At 42.3% G+C, this 21,508-nt stretch overlaps 1 protein-coding gene across 1 annotated transcript; it reads right to left on the bottom strand.

Moving 5' to 3' along the window:
* Window positions 1–383: 383 nt before the first annotated feature.
* BRD7 (bromodomain containing 7) lies at window positions 384–17,494 on the bottom strand. Its single transcript, XM_039352422.1, has 17 exons — window positions 17,364–17,494; window positions 15,383–15,591; window positions 14,284–14,413; window positions 13,777–13,834; window positions 12,908–13,052; window positions 10,999–11,109; window positions 10,278–10,459; window positions 9,473–9,596; window positions 9,171–9,246; window positions 8,066–8,173; window positions 7,469–7,601; window positions 5,931–6,042; window positions 4,756–4,815; window positions 3,247–3,358; window positions 3,017–3,160; window positions 1,778–1,921; window positions 384–574 (listed from the first exon to the last, which is right to left on the bottom strand). The coding sequence occupies exons 1-17, from the start codon at window positions 17,419–17,421 to the stop codon at window positions 510–512; spliced, it is 1,971 nt and encodes a 656-aa protein (XP_039208356.1). The 5' UTR covers window positions 17,422–17,494; the 3' UTR covers window positions 384–509.
* Between the last annotated feature and the right edge of the window lie 4,014 nt (window positions 17,495–21,508).

Raw genomic sequence — 21,508 nt, 5'->3', positions numbered from 1 at the left:
TTCTGAGCCTAATTCACCTCTCCAGATTGTTGTTGTGGGGCAAATTGGAGAAGGAAGGTGTGTTGGATATATTTGTCACATATTGCCAAGGCATTCTATGTAAAGGGATGTGAAATCCTGGCCTCTGATGACATGCATATATTCTTCCCAGCTCCTTTTTTAGCCTTACATAGCCTGGCAAGGTTTGGATAACCTAACAAGATTTATGTGAAAATAATCTTTAACTGTGGGTGTCCTTATCCAAACCCATACAAAAGCACCATGGACCATATTCAGAAACCTTTCGAAACACTATCACCTTCTTGGCTCCCACAAACCATGATCCAATGCCTCTATTTTATTTAAAGCATATCTTTTAGACCAGCAATTAGAATAGGACCAGCTTGGTTTTAATAGTTTTATTAGGAATTCAAATATGTAACAGATAAAAGTATACAAACAGCTTGTGCATGCAATGGGGCAAGTTTTACCTCTCTGCCACCGAAGAGGGAATGTTTAATAAGGATGCTTCACACAGCAACTGGTTCACATTCATTTTCAATGAGAATGACAGCCTTGGGAGAGTCTTGTATACCTGGGGGGGGAAAAAAAATCCAAAAAGCCACTGGTGATATGACTAGCTTGGTTTGCGAAGCTGGTCAACTTATTGCTAGCCCATCCGAAGTATGGGCAGCTCAACCCTGCTTAGTTCGTAACCTTGCCTGCATTCAGAAACGAAGCAAGATTGGGCAGGGTTAATGCTTAATTTGGACAGACTAGACTGGGTTTCTAGACATCCCAAAAGAAGTACAGTGGTGAAGAACCATTTCTGCACCGTGGCTAAAATTGCTCAGCTACGTGCACAGAATCCCCAGGAGTCTTAACTCTCTTGATGGATACTTCTACATACGTCTAACTTTCTATTTAAAAGAAAGTCCTGAGTTCAATTAGATTTGCAGCAAATGGGCAAAGGGTTTCAGGCTCCGTATCTTTAGGATGCATTTCTTTCAGGATTGCTAAGAAAAGCCAAGCCACCAGACTGAGGTTTCAGAATTTCATTCTAGTCCGACCCCCATTGAAATAAAGACATATGTTCTAGGATGGATTCTCAAGTCAACTCTATGTTTGCAATAGTGGTGAATATCTGTAGCTCAGTTGTAGGATTTAATTTCCGAGTTTGTGGGTTGGTTTCGAACATTTCATTATCGGGCTAGATCAGTGGTTCTCAACCTTTTTAATGCCGCGACCCCCAACCGGTCGTAAGTCAAGGACTACTCAACCGGTCGTAAGTCGAGGACTACTCAACTGGTGCAGCACCGTTTGCAGAATGGGACTTTTGGCGGGCTCAGCAGGGCAGAGACAGCCTGGACAATTCCTATTGGCTTTTGAAAGCCAATAGAATTAGACTCTATTCAAGAGAGTCTATTCTATTGGCTTTCAAAAGCCAATAGAATAAAAGGGAGTAGCACAGCTAAGGAAAAGGGGGAAAAAATGGCGGACTGCGTTGTTTGGCGACCCCCGTGAAATGGTCGTTCGACCCCAAATGGGGTCCCGACCCACAGGTGGAGAACCACTGGGCTAGATAATATCTTCAGCGGAATTTAGGGGATGTCGACGTTCTTCTGTTTATAAGGGCTTCAGGTGTGGATGTGTCAGGGTCTTGTGATGGGTCAGGTGTGAATCATCAGCGAATCTTGTGATGGGCCCCTAAACTCCATGTGCTACTTTACAAGATTTGGTTCCCACAGCAAAGCTGTTCATAACAGCCAGTGGCTGCTGATGCCATGGTTATACTCACCCTCTGTGAAATCCACAAAGCTGCCCGCTTTTTCTGAAGCTGGGAGCGAAATCCCCATTGCTTTACGGATTCCATAGGTGCTGACAATGTCACCTGGAGCTACCTGCTGTGCCAGCTCTTTCAGATTATTGGTCACCTTTTCCGCTGAAAAAGCAGAGAAATAAACGGATGTAACGTTTTACAAGGCTACATAAAACTTTATCTCCAACAACAAAATAATTATTTCAACCAAGTGGCCTTCACATTCAGAATGTATAGGGTAGTAATGTTATAGGGCAGTAGCACTAGTACTTAAGACTTATATACCGCTTCCCAGGGCTTTACAGCCTTCTCTAAGCGGTTTACAGAGTCAGCATGTTGAGGACCCCAATAATCTTGAGTCCTCTTTTTACCCACCCCGGAAGGATGGAAGGCCAAGTCAACCCTGAGCCGGTCAGCATCGAACTGCCGAATTGCTGTCAGCCGTCAGCAGAATTAGCCTGCAATACTGCATTCTAACCACTGCGCCACCACGGCTCGTTAAATAATTTAACAATAAAAGTGAAGGCAAAATGTGCTTTCCTCCTTGAAACATGTTCAAAGATTGGCGATTCCTTAAAGTCTGAATGGGAACAAATCCAAGCTATTCTCTTTTGTTTCCAGTTGCTCGACAGAAGACTTAACTTTTATCCATTTTTGTCCCTGTTATTGTTATACCTGTCTGTTTCTCCCATAATGGTTTCCCAATGGAAAACCATCCTGTAAAACGGCATTTCACTGGTAAGCAAATAGCTCCAAATTGTGGTCTGATGATTTAAGTGATGCAACATAGAGGGGTGTTCTTGTTGTGGAACTCAACATTCACAAAAAACTAGAAGACAATTTTCAGAGTCGCCCGACATGTGAGTGGCATTAACGACAAGCAGCGTTTTGAAGTTTATAATGTATGCTAAGAGCAGAAGAGAGCCAATTTGGTCTGTGGTCAAGGTGCCAGGCTAGAAACTGCGAGGCTGTGAGTTCAAGTCCTGCCTTAGCCATGAAAGCCAGCTAGGTGACTTTGGGCCAATCACTAGGAGATGGTGAGTTCTAGTCCCATCCTAGCTGTGAAAGCCAGCTGGGAGATTTTGGGCCAGTCCTTCTCTCTCAGCCCAATCCACTTCACAGGGTTGGAGGAAGGTGTATTGAATATGTTCGCCGCCTTGATTTATTTGTAAAAATAACAAAAGCAAGACATAAATAAATAAGCATTCTTATTCTTACCCAAATGCATTTCCTTGTAAGATGGGCCCAAGAGACAAATCATATTAGGCGGTGGTTTTGTACTCAGCCGTTCATTTTGGGCATCCTGAAGGTCGCAAATTAATTTTGTGGTTTCATCAAGCTTTCTCTGAAATATTTCAGCTTCTGGGAAATCAAAGACGAAGCTGTGAGGCGCACCATAAATTGAGTTAGATTTTGCCACAAAACCTTGCAAAGTCATGTTAACTCACCTTCAGAATCAAATTCCTCAGTGGGCACCCCAAAATTGGTTACCGCTTTCAGTGCCGTAAGCCTTTCTTTACTAAGTCCAGAATCAACCTTGGCTGGATCTTTTTCTATTATCTAGAAATGCAAACAAAGATATGGTCTTAAAATCCAGGAAATACATCATGCTTCGCCCATTATCATGCCTGATTTTGTTGTTCGTCCATCGATTTCGATGACGACCTTGACATCTTGTGGATTATGGGCCATCAACGATGTGTCCGTAGGTGGCTAATAAGACCGATGTTAGCACGAAATGTTCTGCCACATACTGAACAAAGAAATATAGACACTGTTATTTCAGCATTTACAGCTCTGGCTTTGCGGAGTGCTCGCTTCTCTTGTGCCAAGATTGTCCTTCTGTGTTCATATGTCTGGCAACCCTGGTACACCAAGGTGCACCATGTCGGTCGCTCATGCGCCAGAAGTTCCCAAGAGATGGTGTTAATATCCAGGGACTTAAGAGAGGCTTTCAACGTGTCTTTGTATCACTTCTTTTGTCCCCCGTGCGATCGCTTTGCTTGAGACAGCTCACCATAGAAGAGCTGTTTAAGGATGCAATGATCTGGCATCCTTACAACATGGCCGGCCCAGCGCATCAGGATAAGATACCAGCGCATCAGGATAAGATACCAGTCCTCTCCAGAGCAGGCCTATCATCATGCATTATAAGTCTACAGTGAATATGAAAGAGGATCATAAGGGTATTTAAAAAAAAAACAAAAAACCTGTTTATGTTTACAACTGTGCTTTACAGAGTAAAATTCAAGATCAAGCCCAAGAGAACTTTACAAAAATGCACAAACTAATAAAAGTATCTAAATTTAAAGTGTATGTCAATTTATTTGAAAAAGACAACCCCTATTTTCAACATGAATGTGATAGACCGGGGATAAAGCGGCAACATTGGTAATGTTGAGTTAAGTGACCATTGGTATATTAAATTAAGTGTTAAGTTAATGTTAAGTTAAATGATCAAAATAAAGGACCAGAATAAGTTTTTGAAAAATAAATAAATCTAAAGGAGATTTCTAAAATAAAAGACTGTCCTTTATAATTAAGCGCTGTGAGGTCATTGTATTTATGAGCCATTGTATATATGAGTCAGCTGAAGTCCCAAAAATGCTTTTTCCAAAAGGTAACTACCTGGAGGAACGTTGTCAATGGGGTCGCGATGGATCGGACACGACTTCGCAATTAACAACAACAACAAAAAGGCAACTGGATTTCAGTTCTGAAGAAGCTTCTTGCATGAGAAGTGAAACACTTTCAAAGGGAACAAAAAACACTAAGGAAGTCCAGTTGCCTTTTGGAAAAGCATCTTTGGGACAACCATGACCTGGGTGATGGAGAATCTCCAGAGACATTGAGCTAGCTAAAGAGCAGAAGCGGAGCCCTCTGTGTGGGCAGGTGAAGAAACCCTCTGATTAAAAACCCCACCAGTTCTAGAATGTCCAAATTTATAACCATGTCACCTCTATGTCTTTCGTTGTATCTGTCTTTTCCTGTATTACGCATTCTGTTTCCTCTGTGCTCTGCAATTAGAAAAGAACCAGAGAAAGTAATGAGAGAGCAAAATAAAAATTATACTTTGGGTGCAACCCAATAAATACTTGGTCATCAGTAATACTTATTCGGTCAATAACCAGCAACGTTTTAAAAAGAGACAAAACAAAAACAGTGAAGCAAATAAATGCAATAAAAAAAACCCAGAATATAACATCCACTCCTCTTACTATATTAATACAGTTATTTGCCCAGGTGATAAATCTAAAATATCAATAGGTATTAAATACAGACTACATATCCCTTACAGCTAATAGTGAAGGTGTATCAAAGCAAATAGTATTTTAAAATAAAGGTAAAATGTGTTTTTGACCAATTACATCTTGCTTTCAGTCTTATTGTTTTTTAGAATTATGTTGCCAAACATAATTCTAAAATTTTGATATGGGTCTTACTTTATTCTCAAGCAGGAACTTTCTTCCTGTATACCAGTAGTTCTCGACTTACAACAGTTCATTTAGAGACCGTTCAAAGTTACGACGGCACTCAAAAATGTGACTTAGGACCGTTTTTCACAGTTTCAATCTTTGCAGCATCCCGATGGTCACGTGATCAAAATTCAGATGCTTGGCAACTGACTCCTATTTATGACGGTCGCGTTGTCCCGGGGTCCCTTTCTGTGACCTTCTGACAAACAAAATCAATAGGGAAGCCAGCCTCCCTTAAACACCGGGCTTACTAACTTGACACCTGCAGTGATTCACTTCCCAAAACCATGGTGAGAAAGGTCGTAAAATGGGGCAAAACTCATTTAGCAAATTTCTCACTTAGCCACCTAAATTCTGGGCTCAATTGTCTTCGTAAGTCGAGGACTGCCTGGGTACCCAGATTTTTCCTGCTGCCACAGTAGCAACCCTCCCTCCGTGCAAGAGCAAAGAAGAGTCACCTTGATTTCTCCCACATGGAGAGGAGACTGAGTACTTCTCCCCATCATTTAGTTAAATATTAATAGGCTAGTTCTAAGTTGGTTAACTGAGAAATGATAAGCAAGGAAAGGTTTCATTTTCCCGCTGGGCACTGATCTCCTTAACGCTGCAACGTTTAAGCTGCCGGTTTATATGCATTAACATGTGAATGTTCTCACCGTCTCGAGTTCTTTAAGAGTGCGGGAATGCTCGCCTTGCGTCAAGACATCCAGCAAGCTGTCAGCCATGAGACCAGGGTAATCGTGGGACTTTGCCAAAAACTCGCTGATGCTAAAAGCAAGGAACGCAATTATTTTACAACAAACAATGGTTTACCGCAGACTTGCCATTTCACATCACCTAGTTAAATTAACTTTCAGCTTACAAAACCCTACACTTGGATATCTCTCTTTTCACTGAACCAAGTACCAGGTCATTGTTTTGGTGATAAAAATAACCAGCTTTATTTAGCAGAGATCTTATCAGTGTATCCTGTTAATGCTAAACAAAAACATAAATCAAGGAAGATTAAAAACTCAGATTTGAGCGCCCAGAGGACGTTCATTATTTGTCCTTATGCTGATATTAAATCATGCGCCGAGGTGGCGCAGTGCTTGGAATACAGTATTGCACACTAATTCACTGTCCACTGCCAGGAGTTTGATTGTGACTGGCTCAAGGTTGACTCAGTCTTCTATCCTTCCGAGGTTGGTAAAATGAGGACCCATATTGTTGGGGGCAAATATGCTCTGAAAACTGCTTAGAGAAGGCTGTAAAGCACCGTGAAGCGGTATATAAGTCTAAGTGCTATTGCTATTAAATAACAAGAAACCTATAGGTGAGTTACATGAAGCAACTTTGACCTTCAAAGAAAATGCTTATGAAGCATCAGAACGAAGTAACTTTATAGTTAAATGGTACATTAAAAGGCATTTTCGTGATGCTTGCAGAAATTAATTCATGCATTTTGGCCTAGTAAATCTGAGCACAAATTAACACGATGGGCAGAAAAATATGTACAACTGGTACGAAGTCTTATATTCATATTCCTGTTCAGACTACCGTAATTCCTGGTATATAAGAACCACGGTGGTGCAGTGGTTACAATGTAATACTGCAGGCTACCTCATTGCTCACTGCCAGGAGTTCGATCCTGACTCAGCCCTCCATCCTTCTGAGGTCTGTAAAATGAGGACCCAGATTGTTGAGGGCAATATGCTGACTCTGCAAACCGCTTAGAGAGGGCTGTAAAGCACCGTGAAGCGGTTTCTAAGTCTAAGTGCTATAGCTATATTTCACCCACAGGGACTAGAATCACAAACAACTAGCAAAGACTTTTCTACAGCCACAATAATTATGTTTTCCCCTTTCACCAATTAAATTGAAACAACAAAAACCTAAATATTTTCCCTCCTTCACAGTTTTGCTTTTATATTTTGTACTGTAACAACCAGCTGGGTTGTTTTAAAGGTTTTCTTGTGGCACTATATAGCATTTCAGAAAAACAAATAAACAACAAAGGTTTGCTTTTGCTAGAAAACAAGTGAGGGAGTGAGATGCTCTCATTCTTGGTGTCAAGTGTCCAGTAACTCTTCTTTTCTTAGAAAAAGGGAAAACGAGAGCATTTGATGGGAAAGTGTCTCAAAAAAAAATAAGCTTTCATTCTAGCATACAAAGTCTAAGATCAAAGGGAAATCTCGCTTGCTGGAAGACTCACTTGAAAATTCCTGGATTAGAATCTTCTCCATAAGTAGAGTAGATTAAATCTGAATCATCCTTGCTGATGTTTGCAAACGTGGAGTCGTAGGCTGGAGCATACGAGCTAAAAGGCCCGTAGTTCAAATACATCACTAACGGGAAATGAAGAGAGCAGGAATTAAGTATCTTGCACACAAGGGTGTGATAATGACCTAGAGAGCTTTCATTAATATAATGTTTCTTCAAAAGCACCATTAGTCATTGGAAGAGGGAATCCAATCTTGCAAATTAAAGAAGGAATGTTGAGGGTGTATTTTGTTTGAATTCTCGCCACCATAAATGACACCGTTTGGGGCTCTAATGCCAGTTCTACTAGTGCCTGATGGCACTTTTAGTGTAAAAGAGGCAGCACACTCTGACTTTTATGTCAGAAAACAACCAAGCTCAGAGAGAAAGAAGCAAGGATCCCACTGATAAATACAAAGAACCCAGTGAGGAAAAGCGATACTTTTAATTTTTTTCTGAAAGGACTGGAACTTAGTTTATTGAACTGGTTATTGCTCAGATTCATTTCTTATAGGAAATTGGATTGCTTTAATATAGAGATAGCCGTTACCTGGGGTTACTTTATTCCTTTTGTCTTCCTTAAACCCTTGTAAAGTATTGACCCCTGACTGAAGTCTTCCAGCAGCTGCTCCCAGTTTCACAGAGCTGGGACCCATTTCTAAAATTCAAAAGAAAAACAGGGGAATAAGGATCCGAGAGGCAATTTTAAAATTATTTATATACAAAGCAGAAATAAATCCTTCATACTAACGCTCTGTGTGCAGCATGTCTTAGATGTTTTCTGCGACAATAAATTATGGAAAAATACTTCCTTACTTTTACGTCCCTGACTTAAACATTATAATAAGTATATGTCAAAGAAAGCATTCATGGTGACAAGTCAGCAGGCTTTCCTTTGCCTTCTTGGGGTTCAGAGTTCTGATGCTGCCTGGGAAGGAGGGCTAAAACAGCCTCTCCCTCTTCTTCATGGCAGAGCTTATCCCAATTTCAGATCTCATATGGAATAAAAATCAAGCGTGATTGTGACAAAAAAGGACTCAAGAGAGGAAGACAGCCACGAAGTGGGAGGGGGAAAAAACACCGACAGCAACGAAAGATTATACAAGATAGAAATAGCTCTAAACCTGTTGCAATAAGAAGACTGTCAATTTAGGAAAACAGAGATAAGCACAGAATTACCATGAAGCTTAGAACGAAGGAATGGGAGTTTAATTTTGTATAATAAGAGGTTTTGTTTTGTTTTTCTGGAGAGAAACAAATTCCACGATCTGTATTAGATTAAGGGGAAAAAAACCCTGCTAAAAGGGTGTTATAACACATTCAAATGAAGTAATAGAAATGGTTAAGTGTTCCCCCATTTCATTAAATTGAAAAGTTGGCCTTTGGAATGGGAAGCACGTCCAAATGTACATTTTAGCAAAAAAAAAAAAAAAATCGCCTTCCACAGCTCAGCTCGTTGTTTCTCCAATCAAATGTTACTCATTTGAAAGACAAACTGATTGAGGTATATTTAATATCAAAGATGGGATAGTCTGTTCCTTGGGCTTTCTAAGACCCCAGTAGGAATAGTCCTCAGCAACAGTTTTAAATGAATAATCCCATCCTTTGTAAACAGCCCCAAGAAGAAATATTAAAATCCTTCTAATAAGCATTACCTCCTGCTAGATTTTCAGCTGGAGTAAGAAGTCCCAGAGTGGTTGTGCCATTAGGTTTTCTTCTCGCAAACTCACACTGAAAAAAGATCAAGCTATTAAAGTGGGTCACCTGCACAGAGATTAAAATGCTAGTACAAGAAGGAGCCTTTTTTTTTTTACTGATTAAAAAAAAACTAAATAACTGCTTTGCTAACTGTTTCAATTAATGGAGATTTGGGGAATTTAAAGCATTAAGTTGAGTCTCGGAGACTTATACTGGAAACTTAAGTTTTTCTAAACTTAGTTAACTTTTGTTTGCTTACCTGCGTGTTTGCGGAACGTTTGGTCAACTTTCCCCCTGAATCTTTAATTATACGTTCGATCAGTTCTTGTTCCTTCTCTAAATTACTATTCCTGATTTTTTCTTCCAGTAGATCTTTTTCTTTTCTGGGGGGGAAAAAAAGGCATTAAAACACCCATAAACATGCATTATTTTGTTCCCTTATAGTACGTAAAGTTTTTAAAATTGGTGTGATAAGAAAAATGCCGAATCCTTTGGACTTTGAATATTAGAAATGGTAAATGCCAATAACTGGTAACAGCAACTAGTAACTGTCAAGTTACTATTTTTTTATTTTTGCACTCAGGTCTGAGGCACCGAGGTGCTTCCGGGTTGAAAGGATTGGTCGGTAATATCACTTTTGCCCAATTAGGGGCTCCTTTCACATCCCCAACAGGAGCTGGAGCAAAGGACAGGTGCTCACCTCACCCTATGGCAGCACTCGTGTCTCAAACACGAGCTTGCTGCTTATCAAGCCCATTTCCTAACCACACAACCCACAATGATCCTCTTCATCAAAAGAGTAAAACCGACATTTAGTCAGTGAGGCAGACATGTTTCGGGAATTGGCTTCATTACATGAGCTGGTCATTACTTCTGGATTTGCTAACCTGACTGGCCAAGGTTATTCAGCTTGTGTCCAAAAACCAGGACTAGAACTCCCGATTTCCCGGTTTCTAGCATGGCACCTTAACCACTACACTAAGCTGCCCCTTAGTCTTGCAGTTACCAGCTCCTGATTCGACTGAAATGAAAAAAGAAGTCAACTTCTGGAGGAATATAATCACTTTTTGAACTCTTTGCTGGGACTTTTAAAGGCTCTGAGGTCTGGGTCTGTGCAGTCTCCATCTTTCCCCAGACTGTCCTCCTCTTCTCCTCCAGATTGCGTGCCGGTTTTGTCTGCCTGTTTCCTGCTTTTCTGAAGGTCTGCCATGAAGTCAATACTTTGTTTCAAACTCTGAATCCGTTCCTAAGAAAACAAGATACGCAATGCGAATTTGCCGTTTTATTCCTACCAGCTGAAAAATCTGGGCAGAGTGCAACTTCATGAATTAAGTGCCTAATTTTCCAGCGATTAAAAAGGACATGATTCGACAAGGGACGTTTTAGAAGAATCCATAATGGTTTCCTTTCCTCCAAACAGATGATCCCAAGAATTAAATGCTGTGAAGCAGGGTTTCTCAACTTTGATAACTTTAAAATGTGTGCATGTGGAATTCTGGATGTTGAAGTCTATGCATCTTAAAATCCCCATGGCTGAGAAACACTGCAACACAATTCAAACGAATTTACTCAAATATTCTATTTGTATCAGCGGGACTGACTTTTTGAAAGCATATTTAGGACTGTAATGTTTCTGGGAGATGAAATCAGCTGCAGCCCAAGAGCAAGGCAGCATTTCAAATAGCATGCCAGCAAGTTGAATACTTCTCATTATAAACAATCTGCACTCCAAATAGCAATAAACATTATTATTCTCAAACTTTGTTCTTCCCTCCATCGGTTTACCTGACTGAGTATTTTCATTCCGGAATGTAGGAGCTTTTTCGCAGCCTTGTAATAAATAGTCTCCGGCTTATTATAGACCATAGCATTGGTACACATCAGCCTGAAATTGTCCTGTATAAATAGAAAAATCAAGGCACATGAGGCACACAACTTTGGAAATATTGCCTGGAAAATTCACGTCAAGCTTATAGAAAGAAAGCATTGTTTAGACATATTAAACAAAGTCAATCTCCTGACAGAACAGATAATCTTACGACCGTTTATTTAGTAACCATTCCAAGTTACAACAGCACTAAAAAAAAAAAAGTTTTGCGTGACTGTTTTTCACACTTACGACTGCTGAAACATCCCCAGGGTCACGTGATCCAAATTTGGATGCCGGGCAACTGACTCATATTTATGACGCTTGTAGTGTCCCCAGGGGTCACGTGATCCCCTTTTGCGATCCTTTTATTTTCAAACTCCTTCTTATGGCAGGCAAGAAAATGTGTGAAAAGGAAGGATTTATCCAGAGGGTGCTGTACAGCTGCTCCCTCCACATTGCCTTCAAGCTTGAATGACAGGCCCAACCTTTGGGTGGGATTTAAGACTTTTCTCTTTCGACATTCGCTTGCGAAATGTTGGGTGAACAGCTGATGAGTTTCTGAGATGACAGAGCCGATGTGATGCCAGCAGTTCTTGTGACAGACCTCTGATTTTTACACTTTGGTATTAATGCGCCGATAAAGGCGGCGTTCGTCGCAGACAGTTCTCCCCAGAGATCACAGAGTTGTTTTGTCAGGCTGGATGCATTAATGCACCACCACAACAGACTTGCATTTCTCTTTAATGTGTACAAATAGAAGGGTGGCGCGGAGACAGGCATTTTAACCAGCTGTGCTCAGAAAGAGGAAAGAGGCAAGTTTAACACACACACGTTTGCCATTGTTCCAATAAAGCTATTGTTTATTCAAAAAAAGCCATAATGGCAATGCAAAAGGAAAAAATAAGACACTTAGTGCTCGTTATGTGCAAAGATTTCCCAATCTTTCTCCTCCTCTTAAGAAAAAGACAAAAGTCAAATATTTTTTTCTCTTCCTATTATTCAGAGTGAATAATTTCTGTTTGAAATTTCAACCACTTAATCCTTTAGCATATTGCAGAAGAGCGACTGGGGACAGTCAATGAACTTTTAAAGTTATTATGTAATTATTACTGATCTATGAATGTGACAAACATACAAAAAAAGGTTCTGCTTAAGTCTACATAAAACCTCAGCCACCTTGTTTTACTTTACCCCAAGCTCTAATACAGGGAGTCCTCGGCTTATGATCACCACTGACCCCGAAATTTCTGTTGCTAAGTGAGTCATTTGCTAAGTGGGTTTTCACCCATTGTACGACCTTTCTTGTCACAGTTCTTAAGTGAATCATTGCAGGTGTTGAGTTAGTAACCGCAGTTAAGCGACTCCGGCTTCCCCATTTGGCTTCGCTTATCTGACGGTCACAAAAGGGGATCACACAAATTTTGATCACGTGACCATGGGGATGCTGCAGCCGTCGTAAGTGTGGAAAAAAACAGTCAGTACCATTGTAACTTTGAACAGTCACCAAATGAACTGCTGTAAGTCGGGGACTACCTTAAAACCAGATTTCGGCTTTTCAATTTTTCTTCTCCTTCAACCATCCATTCCAGTTCTAACCTCGTGCAAATTGTTCTTTCAAAAGCGCTACTGAAGAAATCCACAAAGCCTTTCGCCAAGCAAAGGAAAGGAAAAAACATTCTTAAAACGATTCTTTGCTCATAAACTATGGAAGTTTATGAGTGAAAGGCATGTTTTGACAAACTCTGCCCATCATCACCACTGCGACAGCCGGCAAGTGTTGACACTGAATCCTCTCTCTGCAGCTAGGATATAAATTATAAGCACCTTTAGCTCTTCAATGGATTGGTAGCCGTTATTCTTTATCTTCTCTTTCATAGTACTAAAATCCATTGGGCGTTTAATGATCATGGAGTAACCAGGAGCGATGAAGTCCGTCACAGGAAATGAAAAGAAAGCGTTGGGATCCTTTCTGTTAAGAAATGAAAAGAATAGCGTTTCATGTTTCGTTTCTATAACAAAGAACAGAGGTTACTATTAAAAAAGGAGACATGACTCCAGCTTAAAAGAAAGTAGAAAAACTAAGATGAAACTAGAAGCAGATCTGGCCTTACGCCAACTTTCTTTCTTTCTTTCTTTCTTTCTTTCTTTCTCTTTCTTTCTTTCTTTCTTTCTTCTCTTTCTTTTTTAAAAAAGTTTTTTTTAGGTAGAAATATCTCTGTCCCCATCCCCGCTATACCCACTTTTTATACGGAGATTATATGACTAAAATGTGGTTGAGATTTCTAAACTAAACTATAGAGGATTTTGATGCCTCTCCTTCAAATATAATGATGCATTTTGATATCAAGAGCTTCTGATGCAAAGCCACTACATAGTTGCAAAGTATTTTCCTCTCCTCTAAATGTGATCTGTTTTGCAAAGTGGAAAATACTCTAAAGGCCACATGTCTATAATAATAAGATTATTAATAGCTGGGTTATTTCAAAGTAAGCGATTTATAAATGCAGCACAATTACCAGTCAAACACTGCCATAACCTTTTTTCTTTAAAAAAGAGAGAAAGCAAATATTAAATGCAGGTGTTATAAGTGGTATGTGCAATTATGCAATTATGGTTCAGCTTTGACCACTGATATCACTGAAGCATTAACCTCTTTACCAATTCCTATAAGCAACAGCGTTCATACAACTCACCTCTGTAGTTGTCTTACAAGCTGGTTTAAAGCTTCTTGAAGGGGTGTCTGTTCCACTTCTAGGATAAAAAGGGAAACAAAACATAAAGAACTCTCTGTATTTCAATGGAAACAAAGTATTAAACAGTGACAATGGGCTATCACAAAGACAACGAGATACATTTAAGAAGTCTGTTTATCCTTCATTATTTTAACAAAGTTTCCCCATCAGTAACCATCTCCTGAGTTTCATCTGGATCTTTCTCCAGGGGAATAACATTTACTTAATTTTAGGGGAATTTGCCAATGTGTTTCAGGCAGAAAACAACAACAACACGGAAAGAAACATCCTGGAGAAAGCAACAAAATATAGTTGGTGCAATGCTTATTTAGGATTTATCTTGTTACCAGTTTTTGCATAAGTAGTTATGGCTTAGTAGCATTATTATTTTTTTAAGGATTTTTTTTTTACTGCAAAAACAGAAAAAACTGCATAGCGCTTAGAAAGAAAAATAGCATTCTTTTTTACCTTCCTGCTTTGCTAAACTGCTTGCTAGCGATTTCACAAGTGGCACTTCCAATCTTAAAGGAGACTGGCATTTCAGTTCTCTTTCTCCTTCGCTGTCAACAGCGTCTCTGTCTCGCTTCTTTTTATCTTCCTGAAGAAATAAACAAAAAATGCTTGTGACAGATCAAGGCAACCGGTTGCAAAATATTAACTGCAGCTTCTTTATGCAAGGCCTTAAGTCAATATTAATCTGTAATATTTGACATCAATCACCGTAGCTGCATTAATTAGGATATTGATTAATATTAAAAGGATCTCTGCTCATAGGAGTACAGGAAGCTGAGTCGTTATCGGGTTAGAGACAATTTGCTTGTGGAAATTATTTTTACTAAGAGATATTTAGGCTGCTTCCTATATAAAAAGTTTGCGGGTATCTGGAAAATGGAGAGCTTGCAGATACTGAATCCCAAACCAGAAGAGCAACAAGGCCAGAGTTGATGGGGGCTTCAGCCTAGCAGTCACAAATTCTCCACAAGCGTCTTCTCTGAAATAAAAGAACTTTCCACAGTACCGTATCTTTTTTCCACAATTTAAATTTAACCAATATTTGGAAGGGAGACTTTCGGTCTTTTCAAGCTTATTCCTGGTTATTTTCATGCCCCACTTAATAATCTCAAACACAATCCGGCATAAATATACATTTTTAAAAAACATTTTAATAGCACTTAGCAATAGCACTTAGATCAGGGGTCTTCAAACTTGGCCCTTTCATGACTTGTGGATTTCAACTCCCAGAATTCCTCAGCCAGGCATGCCTGGCTGAGGAATTCTGGGAGTTGAAGTCCACAAGTCATAAAAGGGCCAAGTTTGAAGACCTCTTACTTAGATTTATATATTGCTTCACAGTCCTTTACAGCCCTCTCTAAGCGGTCAGACTATTGTCCCCAACCATCTGGGTCCTCATTTTACCAACCTTGGAAGGATGGAAATTCTGAGTCAATCTTGAGCCGGTGAGGATCGAACGGCTGGCAGTGGGCAGAATTAGCCTGCAATACTGCATTCTGATCACTGCTGCCACCACGGCTCTTAAAATAAACCAAGTAACCATTCGAATAATTACCTTTACTTTTCTCTTTCTTTTTTCCTTTTCCTCCCCGGGGACTTGTTTTTCCATTTTTTTCCTTTTCTTTCTTTTCCTGTCTTTGTGTTTTTCATGTTCACTTTTGTCGTCATACAGGGACGAATCGTGCACTGAACTCTGAGTAGATAGTTCTGCGACTTCGTTTCCGCCCACTTTCAAGACAAGTTTTAAGGGTTTCTCCACATATTCTTGAGGAAAACAGATAAAGGAGAACTCCCATTTTAACTTTCTAAATATTGGCAACGTTAACACTTAACCAATTCAATTGTGAATTGAAAAATGAGGAACATTACAGGTAGTTCTCGACTTACACCCATTCATTTAGAGATGGTTCGGAGTTATGACACTGAGAAAAGTGACCTATGACCCTTTTTTATACCGATACTTACAACGGTTGCAGCATCCCACAGTCACTTGATCAAAATTCAGATGCTGGGCAATTGGCTCATAGCTGTGAAGTTTCCTGGGGTCCTGTGATCCCTTTTTGCGACCGTCGTACAAGCAAAGTCAATGGGGAAGCCAGATTCATTTAAGAACCGTGTTGCTAACTTAACAACTGCAGGGAGTCACTTAAGGTGGTAAAACACAGCAAACCACACTTAACAAATGTCTTGCTTAACGACGGAAATGTTGGGCTCAGTTGTGGTTGTAAGTCAAAGACTATCTGTAGTCATGATGCTTAAAGATGGAACTATTAACAGATGAAGACCTCATAAGACAAACCTCAGATCTGCTTTCAATGTTTCAAATTACTACTGGAAATTAGCAGTAATTCAGCCAGTCATACCAGAATATACATTGATTCACTGAGCTTGACACAGATTTTAATTCTATGATCTGAATGCTCAAACAGCAGTGCTTAACCATTCACAATACCACTAGCCAAAGTTATCATCATTACACACACAGAGGCAAATGTTCGCATGGCTCTAAACCACATTTGCTTAGTGTGATATTCCCTCCTGAGTTCAGCGGTGTGCTCCAAATATTTAGGTGCCTCTCTTCCAAAATAGCTTGAGAAAAATGAACAATTCAGTACACAAAGCCACAAATAAATTGCTGTCATAAAGAGGCTAGAAATGTTTGGGATTGGCTCCAAAATTCAATTTCACTTCGAAGTTTTCCAGGTAACCCTGCCAATGAAGAGAAAAGCTGGGCAGGTTTGTATATAATACGGATGGGACACAGATCTAAGTTAAGGACATGGATAGATATGCATGGAGAGACAAAGGCATGAAATTGTGTGGGGGTTTTTGTGTGTGTGTGTTTGGGTGCGTGGGAACTGCAGTTCCTTCTAACAGGGGATACTGGGAGCTGTAGATCCTCCCAGCAGGGGATTCTGGAAGTTGCAGATTCCCCCCCAGTTGGGGATTCTGGGAACTGTAGTTCCTTCTGATATGGGATACTAGGAGCTGCAGTTCCCCCCAGCAGGGGATACTGGAAGTTGCAGTTCCTTCTGGCAGGGGATTTTGGGAGCTGCAGCTCCTTCTGGCAGGGGATTCTGGGAGCTGCAGTCCCTTCTGGCAGGGGATTCTGGGAGCTGCAGTCCCGTCTGGCAGGGGATTCTGGGAGCTGCAGTCCCTTCTGGCAGGGGATTCTGGGAACTGCAGTCCCTTCTGGCAGGGGATTCTGGGAGCTGCAGTTCCTTCTGACACGGGATACTGGGAGCTGCAGTCACCCTAGCAGAGGATTCTGGGAACTGCAGTTCCTTTTGGCAGGGGATTCTGGGAGCTGCAGCCCCCCCAGCAGGGGGTTCTGGGAACTGCAGTTCTTCTGGCAGGGGATTCTGGGAGCTGCAGATCCCTCCCAGCAGGGGATTCCGGGAGTCCTGGTTCCCCCGAAGGCTGAAGCGGAATCGCGCTGCCAGATCGAGCCTCTCGGGCGGCACCTGCTCCTCCCTCCCCTCCCCCCCCAGGAAGGCGCCCCTCCCTCCCTCCCTCCCCCCCCCGGGCGCCGGTACCTTCATACGGGTATTTCTCCCCCTTGTGCCTCTTGTGCTTCTTGCCCATGGCCCGCATCGGGCGGCGGTGACGTCAGCCTCGCGCTCCCCCGGCTCTCGCGAGAGCAGCAAGGGGGCGGGGCCGGGAGGGGGGGGGGAAACGGCGAGGCGCTCGCGAGGTGGCTCTGCTGGGTTCCGCCTTTCCCCTTTCGCTGCGCGCCTCGGGCGCCCTCCCTGCGCCCCGCTCCCGACCGGCTTCGGCTGCCCGAGGGAAGCCGGCCTCGAGGGGGCGGGGGGAAAGCAAGGAGACGCCGGGGGAGCCCCTCTCGGCGCCCCCTGAGGTTGTGCAGCGGCGGCGGGGATGGCAGCCGCGGAGAGGTGAGCCGAAAGCAAATAAGAAATGCGTGTCACTCTGCGTTTCTAGCTCTATGAACCCACCGGCAAGGGCGGGGGAGGCGAGCCACAGCAAGCGGCCAGAGCCCGCGAAAGAGGCAGCGCCCTCTAGTGTTGCCCGCTAAGCATTGCGGCGCCTCGTTTGCGTCGCCGCACCCGCTGCTGCCCTCTGGCGGTGCTCTGGCTTTCTGCAGCAGAAGGAACCTGCTCGCCTGCTCATATCCCAGGGAATCCCAGCCTTAATCTGAGGGGTCTTTGGTGCTCTCTGGGCTTTGTAGTTTCCTTGCAGACGTTTCTTTACCCAAACTAGGTAACATCCTCAAGTGCTTGAATTCTACTCCCTTCTCGCACTGATGATGTTCTCTAGTTGGGTCATGAAACGTCTGCAAGGAAACAACCAAGCTCAGAGCACCAAGGACAGCACAGTCTCCTCCTCCTCCTTCTCGCACTGATGATGTTTGTTAGATGGATCAGGAAACGTCTGCAAGGAAACAACCAAGCTCAGAGAGCACCAAGGACAGCACAGTCTCCTCCTTCTCCTCCTCTCCCTTCTCGCACTGATGATGTTCCCTAGTTGGGTCATGAAACGTCTGCAAGGAAACAACCAAGCTCAGAGAGCACCAAGGACAGCACAGTCTCCTCCTCCTCCTCGCACTGATGATGTTCCCTAGTTGGGTCATGAAACGTCTGCAAGGAAACAACCAAGCTCAGAGATCACCAAGGACAGCACAGTCTCCTCCTCCTCCTCGCACTGATGATGTTCCCTAGATGGATCATGAAACGTCTGCAAGGAAACAACCAAGCTCAGAGAGCACCCAGGACAGCACAATCTCCTGCTCCTCCTCTCCCTTCTCGCACTGATGAAATTACCTACTTGGGTCATGAAATGTCTGCAAGGAAACAACCAAGCCCAGAGAGCACCAAGGACCCCCTCATTTCAACCTTGAGCTACAAATATTCTCCTTTATTCAGCCTCAATTTCTTTGCCCTTCTATTTCCTGTTCCAGTTCTTTGTATAGGACAGTGGTGGTGAACCTATGGCACGGGTGCCAGAGGCGGCACTCAGAGCCCTCTCTGTGGGCACGCGTGCCATCGGCCCAGTCCTAGGCCTTTAGCTGGGTTTTATAAAACCTTTTTGCTTTAGGCCTCTGCCGCCGTGTGCAAAAAAAAAAAAAAAGTTCAATCGATTAGTCAATTTCAACTTCTCGTGGGAAAAAAAAGATCTTGCAAAGTTGGAATTGATTGGTTGAACTTTTTAGTCCCACCCAGTCTGCCGTTACCACCACAGCCACACCCACCCAATGGGCCACACCCACCCAATGGGCCACGCCCACCTGGCACCTGACGATGCATAAGTGGGTTTTGGGTTGCAGTTTGGGCACTCGGTCTCTAAAAGGTTCGCCATCGCTGGTATAGGAAGTCCTCCACTTCACGGCCAGAATTGATCCCAAAATTGAGGTTGCTAAGTGACCCAATTTTGTTAGGGGAGTTCTGGTCCATTTTGTGACTTTTCTCGCCCCGTTTGTTCAGTGAATCACTGCAGTTCTTCAATTAGGAGCATAGTTGTTAAATGAATCTGGATTCCCCATTGACTTTGCTTGTCAGAAGGTTGCCAAAGGAGGATGACGTGACTCCGGGACGCTGTCATAAATGTGAATCAGTTGTCCAGCATCCGAATGTAAATCACCTGACCCTGGGGACACGGCAACGGTCATAAGTGTGAAAAATGGTCATAAGTCACTTTTTTGGTGCCGTTGTAACTTTGGACAGGAAGACCTGGAGGAACGTTGTCCATGGGGTCACGATGGGTCGGACATGACTTCGCAACTGACAAAACAACAGACTTTGAACGGTCACTAGTCAAGGCCATGGTTTTCCCAGTTGCAATGTATGGCTGTGAAAGTTGGACCATAAGAAAGGCTGAGCGCCAAAGAATGGAGGCCTTTGAACTATGGGGCTGGAGAAGATTCCTGCGAGTCCCCTGGACTGCAAGGCGATCAAGCCGGTCAGTCCTAGAGGAGATCAACCCTGACTGCTCTTTAGAAGGCCAGATCCTGAAGTTGAAACTCAAGTACTTTGGCCACCTAATGAGAAGGAAGGACTCACTGGAGAAGTGCCTAATGCTGGGAAAGATTGAGGGCAAGAGAAGAAGGGGACGACAGAGGATGAGGTGGCTGAATGGAGTCCCTGAAGCAGTAGGCATGAGCTTAAATGGACTCCAGAAGATGGTTAGAGGACAGGAAGGCCTGGAGGAACGTTGTCCATGGGGTTGCGATGGGTCAGACACGACTTCGCAATTAACAACAACAAAGTCATTATAACAATGTCCAAATGTTTGCTTCAAGGACACCTGCTTGGCTCTCGGCATTATCTTAAGTTTGGTGAACTTCCTGAAAAAAATTCTCTATTCCTAACTTCTTTCCAGAATTTTGTTCCCTTTTGATCTTCCCTACTAGGGGAACCACAACTTGCAATCCAACAGGCACATTCAGCAGGTGGATCTGACAACTCCCCAAATTCCCAGCTAGCCAGTGGAATGGGGAATTCTGGGAATTGCATACAAGGGTAGACAATCTGATGTCTTCTGGAAGACTTTTTTTTTTTAAAAAAAAAAAAAATCTGGTTAGTTAAAAGTGTATTTTTAATTGCACACAGTCCAGGATCAATCTGTGGGTGAGATGGGTGGTCTCTAAATTTGGTAAGCAAAGCTACCCGTACCACAAACCCTTGCGTTCACTATGACAGTTTGGATCCTGGGAGATGTAGTTCCAAACCTGTGGAAGACCCTTCCCTCCCAGCTGCCTCTCTTTGGAGAAGGAAGATTGGAATGTTCTACACTCTGGTGTTTCCTTCCACTTGGGGGTGTGATACGCCAAGGAAAATATTCCAGCATTTTTCCCTTAATGAAATTTGGATTTCTACTTTAGGTAAAGACAACTTTCTTGATTATTTAATAAAACTGGAGCTTGTCAAGAGATCAGCTTAGCTGTTAGACTATTGAATAACGTAGAAAGAAATATTTCCAACAATTGCTTGTAGGGCCTGTTTAGTTAGCAGCTTTGAGTTGGTGCATTGAGAAGTTGTTGCTCAGGCTAATATTATACCAAAGCAGTAAGATATTTTAATGGAAAATGCTGAGAAACACACACACACACACAACAATAAAGTAAACATTTTGTGCAATGTTGGGTCTGCTTATTTAAGAATGAAGCTCAGACATTTTGCAGTAAGTGCAATCCACCATACTTCTACCCTAGTAATTATTCTTCCCTAATCAATAAACTGGAATTATGTCAACGTAAACAGAACTACCCACACAGGTGTTGTGATTTGTAAACCATATTTTGCAGCATAGCGCATGTGCACAGCCAGTCGAGATTTATTCAATGAATGTTTTTTTAAATATACCAAACCCAAATTTTTAAAAAAGTGCTATTTTAAGAAGTCAAACAATCCCTGGTTATGGTGTGTCCCAAAGAAACTTAGTCTTTGGGTTTGCACAACGTGCTAACCTAAGGTTAGCTGAACCACAGTTTATTGAATGAAAGCAAGCCACAGGGGTTTGCAGAAAACCTGAAACCATAAATTAAGGATTTTTTCTGGTTTGCTCCACACACTGGCTCCCGAAGTCGCCAACCACATTTTGGCTGACAGATCCAGAGCAGGCTTGGAAAATGTCTGCCCAGCCTAAGTCTGATTTGAATGTCACTGGGCTAAATCTAAACCCGTTTCCTAAGAACGGTGTTATTTCGCCTGCCTGAAAGCAAATCGGC

Source organism: Crotalus tigris, unplaced genomic scaffold, assembly GCF_016545835.1.
Source record: "Crotalus tigris isolate CLP2741 ecotype Arizona unplaced genomic scaffold, ASM1654583v1 scf7180000018432.44079421565:4894166, whole genome shotgun sequence".
Taxonomy (NCBI): domain Eukaryota; kingdom Metazoa; phylum Chordata; class Lepidosauria; order Squamata; family Viperidae; genus Crotalus; species Crotalus tigris.
The sequence above is the reverse complement of the archived record's forward strand: the minus strand, read 5'-3'. Positions and strand labels throughout refer to the sequence as shown.

Bases quoted from the DNA above. Each gene is read 5' to 3' on its own strand.
- BRD7 (XM_039352422.1), bottom strand. From the start codon at position 17,421: ATGCGGGCCATGGGCAAGAAGCACAAGAGGCACAAGGGGGAGAAATAC. The intron at 13,835-14,283 runs GTAAAAAAGAAT...TTTTTATCCTAG, and splicing joins CAGTTTAGCAAAGCAGGAAG to AAGTGGAACAGACACCCCTT. The intron at 1,922-3,016 runs GTAAGAATAAGA...CTGCTTTTTCAG, and splicing joins TTACAAGGAAATGCATTTGG to CGGAAAAGGTGACCAATAAT.